The 15418-nt window shown below is 32.7% G+C and overlaps 2 protein-coding genes across 3 annotated transcripts; one reads left to right on the plus strand and one right to left on the minus strand.

Annotated features, from left to right (window-relative positions):
* Positions 1 to 2660: 2660 nt before the first annotated feature.
* LOC107428473 (E3 ubiquitin-protein ligase AIRP2) lies at positions 2661 to 5212 on the minus strand. Its single transcript, XM_016039008.4, has 5 exons — positions 4688 to 5212; positions 3992 to 4154; positions 3786 to 3852; positions 3452 to 3686; positions 2661 to 3329 (listed from the first exon to the last, which is right to left on the minus strand). Exons 1-5 carry the CDS (start codon positions 4768 to 4770, stop codon positions 3122 to 3124), a joined length of 756 nt encoding a protein of 251 aa, XP_015894494.1. The 5' UTR covers positions 4771 to 5212; the 3' UTR covers positions 2661 to 3121.
* Positions 5213 to 8332: 3120 nt separating this feature from the next.
* On the plus strand, positions 8333 to 14067 carry LOC107428454 (probable LRR receptor-like serine/threonine-protein kinase At1g67720). Of its 2 annotated transcripts, XM_016038981.4 has the most exons (15): positions 8336 to 8564; positions 8786 to 9323; positions 9418 to 9929; positions 10058 to 10187; positions 10557 to 10628; positions 10715 to 10783; positions 10901 to 10972; positions 11142 to 11210; positions 11382 to 11554; positions 11644 to 11897; positions 12237 to 12363; positions 12476 to 12538; positions 12622 to 12808; positions 12904 to 13036; positions 13398 to 14067. In XM_016038981.4, exons 1-15 carry the CDS (start codon positions 8495 to 8497, stop codon positions 13719 to 13721), a joined length of 2793 nt encoding a protein of 930 aa, XP_015894467.3. In that variant the 5' UTR covers positions 8336 to 8494; the 3' UTR covers positions 13722 to 14067. The 2 variants fall into 2 exon arrangements, with proteins under 2 accessions (XP_048319076.2, XP_015894467.3); XM_048463119.2 differs by lacking the exon at positions 12904 to 13036 and having other exon boundaries at positions 8333 to 8564; positions 13398 to 13558.
* The last annotated feature ends 1351 nt before the right edge of the window (positions 14068 to 15418 follow it).

Raw genomic sequence — 15418 nt, forward strand, 5'->3', positions numbered from 1 at the left:
TGAAAAACCTTTTTATTGTCCTTGATGCTCAATAATTCATATTAATTTAAAAAGCAATACTTGTGTACTTAGGGGTGGTTAATTTTTTTCAGCTAAATATTTTATTGAAAATGGATTGTCAATGTGACTCAAAAGGCCAAAACTGCAGCCTAATTAAGAATTTCCTCCTTCCTTTTTTCAGCAGGTATACTTATTGGAACCATAAAAAAGTGTCCAAGAACAAAATTCCAATCAACGAGGGACAAAACATCCTTGTCAAGTTACCAATCTTTACACAGTATGTTCTGTCCCCATATTATTGGTGCGTGATCTTCACGCCTTGATCATTTTTATCCTTTTAGGCATGAAAATGGAGCTTTAGAGAGATTCCAAAATTTTAATTGGTTAAAATTATGTACTAATTTTTTTTTTTGGTTTTCAATGATCAAGTGCATGATATTAAATGCAAAGTAATATTTAACTTTTAAAAGGTAGAAGGTTCTTAGCTAGTTTCTAATTTACTCTAAATTAGGCCTCTTAGCATATGACATCCAGTCTAATGACATAAGGTTTCATGCGTAAAATTGACCAAATTATAAGATTTTTATTGAAATATGCAAAACTCCTTAAAAAAAAAAAAGAAAAAAAAAGAAAAGAAAAAAAAGAACCGTTTGAAGGATTGATTATAAGTTAGAAATAAAAAATCACAAATACTTTGTCTGTTTGAAGCAATACATATTTATACAAGAAAAAATAAATTTAAGCTAAATATATGACAATTTTCTCCATATTGGTTCCAGATAAAGATGCAACTTCTTGAACGCTATGTTAAAAGAATTAATTTCAATGTGCCAATGATCACTAACTAAATTTAGTTTCGTGACCAACAAGAGCAAGTTTGCTAGCGCACTTTGTGATACATCCAGAGCTAAAGAATGGGATTGATTTAGGGTCAAGAACATCTTGAGCCTCATTAGTGGCAAACCCATTCTACTTTAATATTATTAATAGACTAATGTTGGTGTAATTATTTATTTTTTATTTTTTATTTTTTATTTTTGCATTTATTTTTTCTGGGTTATTGATAATGCTTATGGAGGTTTCAACTCTCAACAACAGGGGTTTAAAGGTATAGTTTTTGGGAGTGGGGTAGAGAAGCGGTTTCAAAGGAAGGAAATAAAAAATAAAAAATAAAAAAAATCAGACACTAAATGGCTCTAAAAGGAAATGCCCACTTACAAATTCTTTATGGCAAGGAGCATTATTACTTAAAAAGAGAATGGGCATGATTGGTGATTAACAACTTGGAAGGATTAACATCCATGCAACTTCTCTCAAGTGGAGTATGCTTTTTGATTAAATTATTTAAAAGTTAGAATATGGCCCTGCCTTATGCTCTCCTATGATGCTTCAGCTGTTGTTCTTTACCTGTTTATTCTTTAACCTTTTATTTCTAAATTTTTATATTTTTTTCCCACTCTTTCTTCTAACTGGTCTATGGATGCTGAGTAACGCAATAAGCAATTTGTTCCCCAGAATATGCCAAAGCCAAAGCCTAAGTTTTTAGACCCACTTATGGCCTAAGAGGGTGTTTAATTAGCATGAAGCCTTCTAGATATTTTTATTCCTTCTTTCACTCAACTTCATAGCCGTTTGAGATTAATGGAGTAAATAAGAGACTAATGCTCATGTAATGCAGGGCAAACATGTTCGGAAAACATCATGAAAGTTCTTATGGGTTTTTTAGACTTGCAAACTCGAAGTCAACACACGGATAAACTTTGGTGAGTTTATGGTACGACTTGCCTCACTAAGAAACTTTGGTGAGTTTATGGAGTACGACTTGCCTCATTAACAACTAAGTTAAGAGGCCCAAGTAAAATTCTCGTGGCCCATGGAAACCCCAATCAATCCTGTTGGAGTACCTTCCTATTGAAGACTTGCAAAAGAAACCATAAAAGTAGTAACTCAAGGAAAGTACTTATGCATGTTGCCAAAAGCGACCTTCGTTTTAAGCTTTAAAGTGAATTTCTTCCCAGGTTACACCTAGAGTTCCTTAGAGATACGGTCAGGGTAATTCAAGACATCAAATGAAGTTAAACAGCAAAGATTAAGGTAAAAGCATCATTTTTTTGCTTACAACTATGGGGATAATAATATTACTCATTGGGAAGGTAGGCATCAAAAAAAATTTTGTAAGCAGCATTTTGGAGTATCCAAAACGTTATTATGAACCAAAAATACAACTGCGAGTGAATTTGAAGGTGATATTAAAATATTAATGATGAAATCGTGGTATTGCTCAACAAAATAGATATACGATCCTGTCATATATGCACAAAAAACCTGAATTTTCTAATCTAGGTAAGTCAGTGACTATGAAAATGGAAGTTTTAGATAATTCTAATCCATTCATAAAGAAATTTAATTTCCTGTTATATAGCTTCTTACCTGCAATCGATACAACCATAGTTTCTGATGATAGCGAAACCAATATCTTTTTCTGATGATAGCGAAACCAATATCTTTCCTCAATGCCATCGTTTCTCACAAGTGGGAAAAGAACAATCAATTTTTATCATGAAGGTCAATTTGTTCATAAAAACTCAGCAAAACTACAATGCAATAGTATTTCAACAAAGAAGACTGTAAAAGGAAGTTGGCTTCCAACAGCAAACCAATTCACAATGATCAGTAAAATATTGGTTTTTTATTTATTTGAATCATGACTTTAGTAATACAATGTAAATACTAAGCATAATCCCAGAAACAAGCAAATTTCTTGCCATTTCCATTCCAAACTCAGGTTCTAAAATAGCTGAGTTGAATGCCAGGCATACCTACTATATATTTTTACACTAGATATTACTGTTTCCACAGACTTGCAATCCTAATAATCCTTGCTTTTGGGCAGGCTGATCTTTGGGGTAATGTATAAACTTCAAAGCCGCCTGCTGTGTTAAGTTCAGGATACAGTCAATCCAGGATTTTAACTGAGTATATACAGCTACCATAAATGAGCTCTTCAACCATCCATGAGCCACATAGGTGCGAATTCAATCAACTTCCCCATAACAGTCTATTTACGAGAGGTTAGTCAGCATTTTGTATAGTTTCAACCAATTTGTTCTTCTATTGTAAGTCAGAGCATGTAATCATATACAACCACATGCGAGTCCGGCACAAGGATAGGCAGGTTTTCAATATAAAGATAGAAACATCTCAGGTTTTCCTTTGCAAGAGTTACTGCATCAATAACATCAAAGGTACTAGTGAGAACCCACAAGTCTTTAGAGCTAATTTTTGTTAAGTTTCCGCGGCAAAAAGGGCAGGATTGTGATCGTGCATTCCTGAAATTCAAGAAAATATCTAAGTATATACTTTCAACTGGTCATCACCAGTCAATCTACAACTGTATACAAATTTCAATAATTGGAAAAAAAGCTGACATGGAAAATTGAAGGTAAGGTACCAGTCATGGAAGCAGCAGATGCACATGGAGTGCCCACAGCTGGGCAATACCATCTTTGTGCAGTTTTCCATGCATATCCCACATTCATCATCTCTCTCTGGATCTTTATCAGAAAGCTTCCTCTGGTTTTCCCCGCTTTTCTTGCTTAAAACATCTTGGTATTGATTTCTTGTATTAAAATCTTCTAGTTCGATAAACTCGCCTTCAAGCTGCCTAAGTGAAGGATATATTACGGCTGAAACAGTTTTCCAGTTAAAGACAATCAGAATATAAATATAAGGCCAACAGAAATTGGGTTTGGTTGTTAAATAAGATCATGAAGAGAATAACATACCATAAAATTCCCTTAGACTGGCTTTCCTTTCTTTCGAGGAAAGGGATGGCATTCCATCAACATATACCTGAGCATTAATGCAAGACTTGGTTTCAGTTTCTTTAGAGAGCGGAAGAGAAGAGGAAAGAATATATAACACATAAACAATAAATCCTTACTTTTATAAGATTAACAAAATAACAATGAAATGAAGCAAATAATAATACCTTGTGGATAAGTATGTGTAGAAGGCCTAAATAACTGGGTAGTGCATCAGTGCAACTATAATCCATCCATTCAATCAAATACATGAAAATGGGTGCAAATGGGCTGTAAGCTAATCTCATCTGTATAAAATCCCCACTATAATCTCTGGGGACAGCAGCAGCCCTGCAAAAAACCCCATTCAAAAAACTCAATCAATAATCAAAAGATCAAGTCTTTTTGGTCAAATGCCCAGCTAGGAATAGTAAATGCAACATAAACTTCATTTAAGATCCTACCAAGCACTGAAAAAAAAAAAAAAAACAATCTTGAGACTAAACCAGTTTCTACCAATTACCACAAAAATAAACTGTTTTTTAAAGGGAGCCATTAATAAATTATATAGGATTGAGACATCTCTCTCATCAAAATGTTCCTGAAGCCTGAAGGAAGCATCTGCAAAACTCATCACCATTCAAGCAACTACACACCCTTCTTCTTATAACGAAATATACCATCTAACTACCACGATTCTATTGAATTACAAGAAAACTCAATTACGCAGAAATAAAAATTACGGACTATCTATAACCCATTTCATCATTTAACAATACGGCAAATTGAAAATGGGTTTCATTTAGTTTTAAAGAATTTTAGCAATAAAAGCATACAAAAAAAACTTTTTATTTTTATTTTTATTTTTTTGGTTGAAAACTCACAGGTTGTTGGCATGTTGAATATCAGCTTCAAGGGCCTTAACAGATTCTCCAAAAGAAGATTTTTTTGCCAGTTTTTGCCGCATATGTTCCTTTGAGAGAAACGGCAAAGAAAAAGAAAAATGGAAAATGCACCAACAAGAAAAAAAGAAAAAAAAAAGGAGAAGAATAAAAGGAATAACAGGAAGACCAAAAAGGAAAAAGATGATAAAGATTTAAAAAAAGAAGAGTGTGGCTTTGTTAGAGGGCAGTGGTTGGAAGTAGCTTTTTTTTTTTTTTTTTTTTTTTTTGGTAATACAAAAGGAAATGATGGAGAGGTGATTCAGTTGTTGAGAGGATTTAAAAAGGAGAAAAAAAAAATGGAGGAAGAAATTGATAGTTTTTTTTTTTTTTTTTTTTGGGTAAATAAGAAGAAGTTGATGGTTGATAAAGAAATAAGAGAGGAGAAGATGGCAGGTTTTGTTTGCTTAATGCTTAGAGTTTCAAACCTTTCACACACAGTAGAAGAAAAGAAAGGGATACCTTCTCTTTCCCTCTTGTACGTACCTTGCCTTGCCTTCATTATTTTCTCAACCGCAATTTTTTTGTTTCTGGGCCTTTTTCCATCGCCCCTAAATTTGACATTTGCTTTTTGCCACCTTGGGCCGAAAGAAAGACCAAAGCAATTTTTTCCACATTAATTATACGCACTTTTTTTTTGGCTTTTTGGATGAATTTAGTTATTTATTTATACACTCTTTAATAATAATAATAACAATAATAAATTAATAGATGTTGATGCATAGATTTTAGCTGAAGGTTTATCCTTCTCTAATATGCGTGTTGACTAGTGGAGAATAATGCCCGGTGGCTATAAAGAAATAATAATAATAATAATATTGGAGGTGATGGTACGAAGATTTTGTTTTATTGTATACAGACCTTTTTGTGGATGTTTCTGTTTTGGGTCAGTAAAAACTAAGACTAGTTAAGGCTTTTAGGCCCATTATAGGAAGTGGCTCAGAACTGGAAAGGCTTTGATTGTTGAGACTTGAGGTAGGTGGTGCCCAAGAGGCCCAAGACTGACGCTAAAAAATTGGTTGATTTTGTAGGAGCTGGGAATTATTATAAAAAATGACGGACCCCATTTTTTTTTTTTTAGCTGAATTTAAAAAAATAAAAATAAATAAATAAATAAAAGCAACAACACCAACAACTTTTGATTTACCAGAAAAAAAAAAAAAAAGGCTTTTCCATAAAATAAAAAACAAAACAGAAGACAAAAAAACCCAAAAAGAGCTTCATGCATTGTGCAAATGTCTAGTCAATTGGACTGTATAGCATTTTGGACCTCTTGTAATATATATTGGTATTTGCCACGTCCCAATTGATGAATGAAAAGTTCAAATCCTCAATAAAAGTCCCATTTCTTTCTAGAAGTTCTATTCAATAAACTTGACTCTTGAAAAATAGCCATTTTTTTGAAAATTGTCCAGGAACATTGTATGCTTTAGGCGTCTGCTCATGAAAAATCAAACTTTATCAATCCCAAAATGCAATTACAGTAAATTAAGTAAACTCTAATCTAAAATGTGTAACTTTGGTTTTTATAAAAACAAAAAATAAACATTGGATGCCTAGCCAAACACAGCCTTAGAGGACAAAATTCGATAAAAATGGTCCCCTGCGACAATATATATATATATATATATATGTATTACTAGGGGCAAATAATCAGAAGGCTGCAATTAATTTTGCTGAAGCGAAGCAAGTTTGATATGACCGATTGAGGGCTATGTTTTTGGCGTGTGGGGACACATTTTTTTAATGACAAAATTTTGGTCTCGAATCTTGTGGACCCTCTCACTACACTTTCATCTAATCAAAGCACATGATTACTAATAACTTAGCTTAGCCTTCTCTTTGTTATTACTATATATGATTATATATGATAGCAGGAGAAAAAGAAACTATTTTTGAAGGAAAAAAAAAAAAAACACTTGTATTTTTATTTTATTTTTTAATAATAACGTTACAATGGTTATACTATTTTTTATTTTTTATTTTGTTGTTGACAGGAAAAAATAGATCCATGATAATTGCTTTGGTTCAGATTTTAGGAAATTATAAATCATTAACAGTTATAGTTTTATAACTATATAAAAATCTACAGACTGTTCTGCTTATCATAGCATAATTGTATTTATCCTCTTCTCCTATAGTATTCTACTTCGACTTGCTACTTTCTGATCTATCCTTTGGATGTAATGGTTATACTATTTCATTGCACAACAATTAACAATATATATTAAAAACTAATATTTCTTAGAACATAATCCAAATTCAAATTTTGGTTAAACATTTGTGTTTAAATTTTTCTACCTTTCACATAAAAAAAAAATCATATACATAATTAAATTTATGATCGATAATTATTCACAATTATAAATAAAGTATGTAATCCCTTTTTTTTTATATATACCTATAAAGTATGTAACCCGTAAAACTATTTATTGCATATTCGATTATAAATTGCCTTATATCACTCCAACTGTATATAAGTTCTTTCCAATAAAGTGGTCATTCCCATGCATGGCCAAGTGCTTGGTTGTCATATTATTTATTATTATTATTTTGCCGGTAGAGATATTAATTATTTTTGCTTTTTAAAGAAGGCAAAAAGTTGTCATATTATATTTAGTAGTTAACATCTACTTTCAGAGTGCCGTGCAACTGACAAAACACCATAAATGTGATTTTACAGCTCCACTCCACACAATATTTGGCTAGTGCTAAAAGCCAAACATGTAGATACAATTTTAATAAAACTCTAAAACAATCAAATGTAATTTTTTCTCTCTATATAATTTTTCAAACACAAACAAAAAAATCTGAAAAAGCAAATCCACACAACTCTACGAGTTCAGCATGATTCCACAGGATGTGAAATTCCCAAATGAGTTTTGATTGGATAGCATCGAGGAGGAAGTAGATGGGGACCAGCCAACATTCTGTCCAAGAGAAAAGGGGCATCATCTGCATACTTTCTCAAAGTTAAAAAAGCTGAAATACTAGTTGGTCCAAAGGGGGTTAGAAAAGAGATTATACTGTATGAAAGAGCAAAAAGAAAAAATTAAAGCAGAGAATATATTAAATGCCTCTTAATTGTTAATGTGATAATGTTACTCCTTTTTCTTTCTTTACAGATTTGCTTTTTGCATGGTCTATATCTCTTTGAAGGTTACGAAGCAAATAATAATAATAATAATGATAACGATAATAAAATTACAAATACAATGCAATAATTTTATCTGGTGAAGTGCTTTTTCATTTATTTTATTTGATTGCTCCTTCCCTGTCTTAGTCGTTTAGTGTTCTGCTTTTGTTCATTTTACAACCAAAACAGCCACTTTTGAAATTAACTTTTGCTTTAGTTTTGTTTTTGTTCAAGGTAACAGCTACTTTTTTTAATTTTTTATAGTAAAAACAACTGAGGTTCTGTTCAAAGTTGATTTTTCCACTTTTCAGCTTGAGCTTGTGCCACACTTTTTTTTTTTTTTTTTTCCAAAGTTAAAAGGAAAGGTTAACTTGAAATGAGCTAGAAACCATATTTTGTTTTAGGAAAAGAAGATTCCAAAAAATCACAAAAAGATACAAACGTGAATGAACATTACACAAACTCATCAATCAAAAAAAAAGTGAAAGGTAAGAGTAAAGATATGTTGACATGTTCAAGCTAACAAACAGTATTGATTTCATCACTCACAGAAATTCTAAAGCATTTGAAAAATAAAATTCAGAACCAATATTGGTTTGTCTTCCTCATCCTCAATGGGTTTATATTTTCACCACCTGTTTATTTTTCTTTTCCTTGTACCTTCTGTTGTGTGCCAAATTAAAGGTACGTTTTTTCATTTTTTTTTTTAATTATCTCATAATAATCATAAAAACCCAGATAAATTTTTCCAAACCCAAATCCTTTTTTTTTTTTTTTTTTGGGGGGGTATGAGTTATGGATGTTGAAGAATATGTTTGCTGTAGAATAACTTGTTTAATGGGTTAACTAGGAAGAACATGGATCAAAAAGCACTGATTTTGCAATAACAAATTTATAACATGCAGATTTTATCAGCATAGACTGTGGAGGTACCAGCAATTACACAGACAAAAGTACAGGTTTAATATGGATTTCAGACGTGGGAATCATGAGCCAGGGCTCATCAGTAGAGGTAGAAAATCCACAAGGAAACTTGGTGCAATATCAAAGACGCAGAGAGTTTCCAGTAGACAACAAGAAGTATTGCTACACTCTGAGAACCCAGGAGAGAAGGAGGTATCTAGTACGGGCAACATTTCTGTATGGAAGCCTGAAAGACGAAGAGACATACCCGAAATTCCAGCTCTATTTGGATGCGACTCAGTGGTCTACGGTGACCATATTTGATGCTTCAAGGACATATGTGAACGAAATGATTATCAGGGCACCGTCAGATTCCATTGATGTTTGCCTTTGCTGTGCAACAACTGGGTTTCCATTCATTTCCACTGTTGAACTTCGTCCTCTGAATCTTTCTATGTATGCCACAGATTTTGAGGATAGTTTCTTCTTGGAAGTAGCAGCTAGAGTAAACTTTGGTGCTCTAACCAAAGATGTCTTAAGGTAGATTAAGTTACCCTCTAATGAGCTTTTTTGAGAAGAAGATACTAACATTTCAATGTTTTCTTAAAAAAAATTTTTTTTTTTTTAAATTCAGGTACCCAGATGATCCTTATGACAGATTTTGGGATTCAGATCTTGATAAACGGCAAAATTATTTAGTAGGGGTCGCTCCTGGAACAGAGAGGATTCAAACTTCGAGAAATGTAGAAACAAAGTTTAAGGAATTCCCACCTGTTAAAGTAATGCAAACTGCCGTGGTTGGCACAAAAGAAAGGATTAGTTACAGATTGAATTTGGAAGGTTTTCCTGGAAATGCTCGAGCTTATGCATATTTTGCAGAAATTGAAGACTTGGGTCCAAATGAGACCAGGAAGTTCAAATTGGAGGAACCTTATATACCTGACTACAGTAATGCAGTTGTCAATATTGCTGAGAATGCCAATGGAAGCTACACTCTTTATGAACCCAGCTATATGAATGTGAGTTTGGAGTTTGTTCTCTCATTTGCCTTTGTTAAGACCCCGGATTCTACTCGAGGGCCGCTTCTAAATGCGATGGAAATATGTAAATATGTAAAGATTGCTGCAAAGACTGAAAGGCAAGATTGTAAGTCCTTGTTCTCATCTTGTTTTGTTTACATTGAACCTCACATTTTGTAATGGATAATTATTAGTATACAATTTGGTTGCGTTACCTGAAATTTTGAACTGATTAGTATTTTGTGTATAAATTAGTGGCTGTTGTCAACGCCTTTCGCTTCATGTCTGCTGCAAGTGAGTCTAGCAATGAAGGTGATCCTTGTGTTCCAACTCACTGGGATTGGGTGAATTGTAGCTCCACTGTACCACTGAGAATTACCAAAATGTAAGTCTTTGCTCATAAGTTTTTGAATGAGAACCCTGCTTCATATCAATATTTAATGAATATTTTGAAGAACTTTCAGGGTCTGGAAGTGTTTTTAGTACGTTTAAGAGAGTCTAAAGAGAATGAAACTGAATTCTACGGGGTTTGACTAGAAATGTCAAAAGTGTCTTTCTTATTGAATGTTCCTACAAAAACATTCCCAAACGAAACCTTCCAACTGGAGCAAATACTTTTCTGTAGAATTTGACACAGTAGTGTATCCGTTAATGAAATGTATAAACTTAGCTGTTAATTCCATGTCATAAAGAAAGCTGAGGTTTAATTCTGAAAGCTACACTAAAGGTGGAACCCTCTTAACGTGTTGTACAGTGACCTCTCAGGAAAAGATGTGAAGGGTGCAATCCCATCTGAAATCAACAACTTGGATAGTTTGACAGAGTTGTAAGTGCTATTTTTCTCTGTCTAAACTAACATTTCCTCTTCTTAATCAAATCTTTATGCAATTAATTGGAACTTGTTTTCATTAGATGGTTGGATGGTAACTCTATTACAGGACCACTCCCTGACATGAGTAATCTTATCAATTTAAAGATCCTGTAAGCTCTTTAGTTTACTTTTTTTCAATATTAACAATGTTCAAAACACAGGGAATTTTTTTTTATTTTTTTATTTTTTATAACCAATGCTACCAAAACCTTATGGGTGACATGCAGGCATCTAGAGAACAACAGATTGACTGGTTCTTTGCCTTCTTACCTGGGCAGTCTGCCAAGCTTACAAGAACTGTAAGTAGATATGTTCTACTTTTGCTGCAAGACAATGGAGTTTGACGCCTCATAAACCTCATAATTATATGAAAAATTTACATCTCATCTATCTAATTCAACAAAAGCATGTTTCCTCTTAATTATATATGTTCTGACTAAGCAGTAAAGGAAAAATCTATATTCACAGGTACATACAGAATAACTCTTTCAGCGGAGAGATTCCTTCAGGATTATTAAGTGGGAAAGTCGTTTTTAGGTAAGTGTGCTTTCAGCTGATGATGTATTTTGGGCTAAGGTTCATACATGCCGTTTGCATATCCAAATCTAAAACATTAGCATGTACGCACAATTTTATTTACCGAAGCATGATTCCAAAATTGTCTACACTGGGAGTCTAAGAAACAGTTGTATTGTTTCATCTTTCCAGATATGAGGATAATCCCAGCCTACACAAGGGGACACAAAGTAAGAACCATGTTAAGCTCTTAGTTGGAACTTCAGTGGGGGTACTTGTGCTTGTATCAGTTCTATTCTTGGGAAGTTTGCTATTGTTTCGTAATATTCGGAAAAAAGCATCTCATGGAAAAGGTGATGAAAAAGGTTTGTTCCTGCCCCACCGGTAATCTTTTAAATAGTGTTCTGTCTTCGTAATTGCAGTCCAAGCTTATTTGTGTATATGCATGTGGTAGGTGACTCTATGAGAGTCAGCACCAAGCCTTCAACTCCCTATTCAATTTCCAGAGGTGGGCTTTTGATGGATGAAGGCATAGCTTGCTACTTCACACTCTCTGAGCTGGAAGAAGCCACTAATAATTTTTCAAGGAAAATTGGCAAAGGAAGTTTTGGATCTGTTTATTATGGAAAGATGAAAGATGAAAAAGAGGTGGCCGTTAAGATCATGGCAGATTCATCTAGCCATGGGGACCAGCAATTTATGACTGAGGTAATGTCGTAATCACCATTTTTAATTTTGTGTACTCACTAGCCATATCTTGAGTACTCAATAATCAGGGAAATTAAGCATTAAACAAATAGGTGGCATAAACTTCCACAATTTTCCATTTCTCCATGGTAAAATTTCACACTTCTATTTGCATCAGAATGTGAAACTCACAGAGAATGGTTAAGAATAACGTTTTTAACAGAAGATAGGGATTTACTGCAACATGAAATTGCTGAAACAAATTTAAAAACTTGAAAACTAGTACACGAGTAAAGATTGCTAATATACCTTAAAAAGGTTAAAATCCTTATTAATTAATGAGTGAAAACACATATGCAGGTAGCCCTCTTGTCAAGGATTCATCATAGGAATTTGGTTCCTTTAATTGGATACTGTGAAGAAGAAAATCAACGTATTCTTGTTTATGAGTATATGCACAATGGAACACTGAGGGATCACATACATGGTTAACTCTCATCCCTTGCCTTCAGAAGTTATGCATTTCTACATATCTTCTTATTTGAGATCGATATCAACTTGACAGTATCAACCACATGCATGACATGATTTAATTGCAGGTATCAACCAGAAGCGCTTAGACTGGCTAGCTCGCCTTCGTGTTGCTGAAGATGCAGCTAAAGGTTTAGTATAGAAACTTGTAGCTACTGTCTGCATACTTTTATATTCAAGATGTTTCTGTAAACACAAGTTTAAATATCTGTAGGCCTTGAGTACTTACACACTGGATGCAACCCCAGTATCATCCACCGGGACGTGAAAACAAGCAATATTCTCCTTGACATCAATATGAGGGCAAAAGTGTCTGATTTTGGGCTGTCAAGGCAAGCTGAGGAAGATTTAACCCATATATCAAGTGTGGCACGAGGAACTGTAGGCTACCTAGACCCTGAGTAAGCCACATTTTTCATGATGTGTATATAGTTAGTTAAATATACATTCCCTCCTGCATGTACTTAGCTAATCATGTCTAAATGCTCTAATATAGGTACTATGCTAGTCAGCAACTGACTGAAAAAAGTGATGTCTATAGTTTTGGGGTTGTTCTACTTGAGCTGATTTCAGGAAGAAAGGCTGTCTCGAAAGAAGACTATGGTGCTGAATTGAACATTGTTCACTGGGTATGCAATGTAACAATTTCATTAATGTATAACCAAGTTTTGGTACCATTCCACTCAAAGAACAAGTGTACTATACATTAGGTCAATTTAGGATAAGCAGTAAGTCAACCAAAACACAGATGACATCTTAGCGAGGAAGATGATGATCAAGGGATTGATTACTTGCACAAAATTTAGTTCTGGATTCTAAGTCTCTGTGATTCAATTAAAGATAGTTATCTGTCCTACCTTTAGTGACGGTATATAGTTGCTTAAGACTTTGACCTATCTGAATATTCATAGGGGAAATCTGATCTCACTGCTTGTTTCTGGAATTACTGATCGGAAATGATCATAACCAATGAAAAATTTCATTTTGCAGGCAAGATCTTTAATTCGAAAAGGGGATGTGATAAGCATCATAGATCCTTTTATAGCAGGAAATGTGAAAACAGAATCCATATGGAGAATTGCTGAAGTTGCAATCCAATGTGTTGAACAACATGGAGTTTCAAGACCAAGAATGCAGGAAATAATCTTGGCTATACAAGATGCTATCAAGATTGAGAGAGGAACTGAAGGCAATGAAAAATTATCTTCTGGTAGTTGGAAAGCACAGTCGTCTCGAAAAACTTTACTAACAAGCTTTCTTGAAATCGAGAGCCCTGACTTATCAAATGGTTGCTTAGTCCCATCTGCAAGATAAATTCTATGCCATCACCGCCACCACCACCACCACCACCAAAGATTTGAAGATGTGGAAGTAATATATGGTGGTCCTCGATCATATGAAATACTGTTTTGCTTCTAACACACATGAACACTAGCTTTTCTCATACAAGAATTGCAATGCTTTTGCTAAGTATAAAATATGAACCAGCCAGAAAAATCAGCTTTCTTTCTTTCTGTTTGGACATAGGAAAATCAGCTTTATTTGCTAGTTGAAGTTGGACATGCATATTTTGGTTTGTAGTTTGCTGTAAATCTGTTCAACTTATATGTAGCAAATTAAGCCAAGCCAAGTTGTTTATAATTACAGTTGGTTTTGGAAATTGTCAGCAATTTGCTATTTCTTATTCCTTACGATTTCTTTTTGAGGAGGTAACATTAACATCTCTTCCAAGGGGAAAACAAACAAATTTTATTAATTCCAACCAACAGTCAAACAAGAACATCAATCAACAGCATAGGGGGCAGGCCCGCCTAAGGCATGGGCCATCATGGCCAATGCCTACGCCCCCGGCCCCCACTATGAAGCCCCTAAAAAAGAAGTATATTAAAAATATATATATTATTTAAAATATAATGTAGAATAATTTTTTCTTTGGGATATATATGAATTAACTTTTTTTTTTTTTAAATTCTACGTTAACTCAATTTACTATTTATATCCATTAATATCTTTTATTTTTGGAAAATAACATTTAATCACTCTTCATTTATTTTAACAAAAAGTTAAAAGGGTAAATTTTACTATAATCATCCTTATTTTATTATTTTTCACTGCTGTATTTCCGTTATGAAAAATATTAATATAACCTTTTACATTTCATTTTTGTTTTAACATACATTATTTTTTTTTTAAACTCTTAATGATAAAGTTAGATTTTAATTCATTTACCCTTTATTTAATGAAATTCTTTTACCCATGGTAAAAATCAAGAATAATGAAAATTAATAAATAAAAATAATGTCAAAAAACTAATAGTTAACTCTTTTTTTTTCTTTTTGAATTTAAAAAAGTTTCAAAATGTATTTAATGTGAATAAGTTTAACTTTTGAAGTTGTGTTTGAGATAATTATAATTATTATATATAATTTGTTACTTTTTGTTTTAAAAGAATTGGAGAGAGATATTTTAGCAAAGTATTTATATATATCAATTATAATTATTATATATAATTTGTTACTTTTTGTTTTAAAAGAATTGGAGAGAGATATTTTAGTAAAGTATTTATATATATATATATGTATTTGTCTAAAGTATATATATGTATTTTCTATGTGTGTTTGTTATTTATTTATTTATCTAAGTTCTTAGAAATCATTAAAAAAAAATAAAAGCAAAAAAGATCTTGTCAAAGGAAGGGTAAATGAGTCCAATTCTAATTCCATTAGTTACAATTTTAAAAAAATATGCTATATTGAAACAAACTCTGGAAATAGGTTGTAGTTATTATTTCATAATATAAATGTAGTATTCAAAAAAATAACAGACTAGAGGGTTACGGTAATAATTACTCAAAATTAAATTATTTATTTTCTATATTTGTATTAAGTTTTTAATAGTTAAAAAGAAAAAGATAGGTTGAAAAGTTTTCTCATCTTATTTTTATACCTTTTTTTTTTTCATTCATCCAATTTTTATATAAATTATTTAATCTTTTCCAATACACGATATAT

This window comes from Ziziphus jujuba, chromosome 12, assembly GCF_031755915.1.
Source record: "Ziziphus jujuba cultivar Dongzao chromosome 12, ASM3175591v1".
Taxonomy (NCBI): domain Eukaryota; kingdom Viridiplantae; phylum Streptophyta; class Magnoliopsida; order Rosales; family Rhamnaceae; genus Ziziphus; species Ziziphus jujuba.

What these genes read in the sequence shown, in the direction of transcription:
- LOC107428473 (XM_016039008.4), bottom strand. Translation starts at nt 4,770, where the DNA reads ATGCGGCAAAAACTGGCAAAAAAATCTTCTTTTGGAGAATCTGTTAAG. An exon ending in CAGTCTAAGGGAATTTTATG is followed by an intron (nt 3,687 to 3,785) that starts GTATGTTATTCT and finishes AAACTGTTTCAG; the next exon opens with CCGTAATATATCCTTCACTT. An exon ending in ATCTGCTGCTTCCATGACTG is followed by an intron (nt 3,330 to 3,451) that starts GTACCTTACCTT and finishes CTTGAATTTCAG; the next exon opens with GAATGCACGATCACAATCCT.
- LOC107428454 (XM_016038981.4), top strand. Translation starts at nt 8,495, where the DNA reads ATGGGTTTATATTTTCACCACCTGTTTATTTTTCTTTTCCTTGTACCT. An exon ending in AAAGACTGAAAGGCAAGATT is followed by an intron (nt 9,930 to 10,057) that starts GTAAGTCCTTGT and finishes TGTATAAATTAG; the next exon opens with TGGCTGTTGTCAACGCCTTT. An exon ending in AATTGAACATTGTTCACTGG is followed by an intron (nt 13,037 to 13,397) that starts GTATGCAATGTA and finishes TTCATTTTGCAG; the next exon opens with GCAAGATCTTTAATTCGAAA.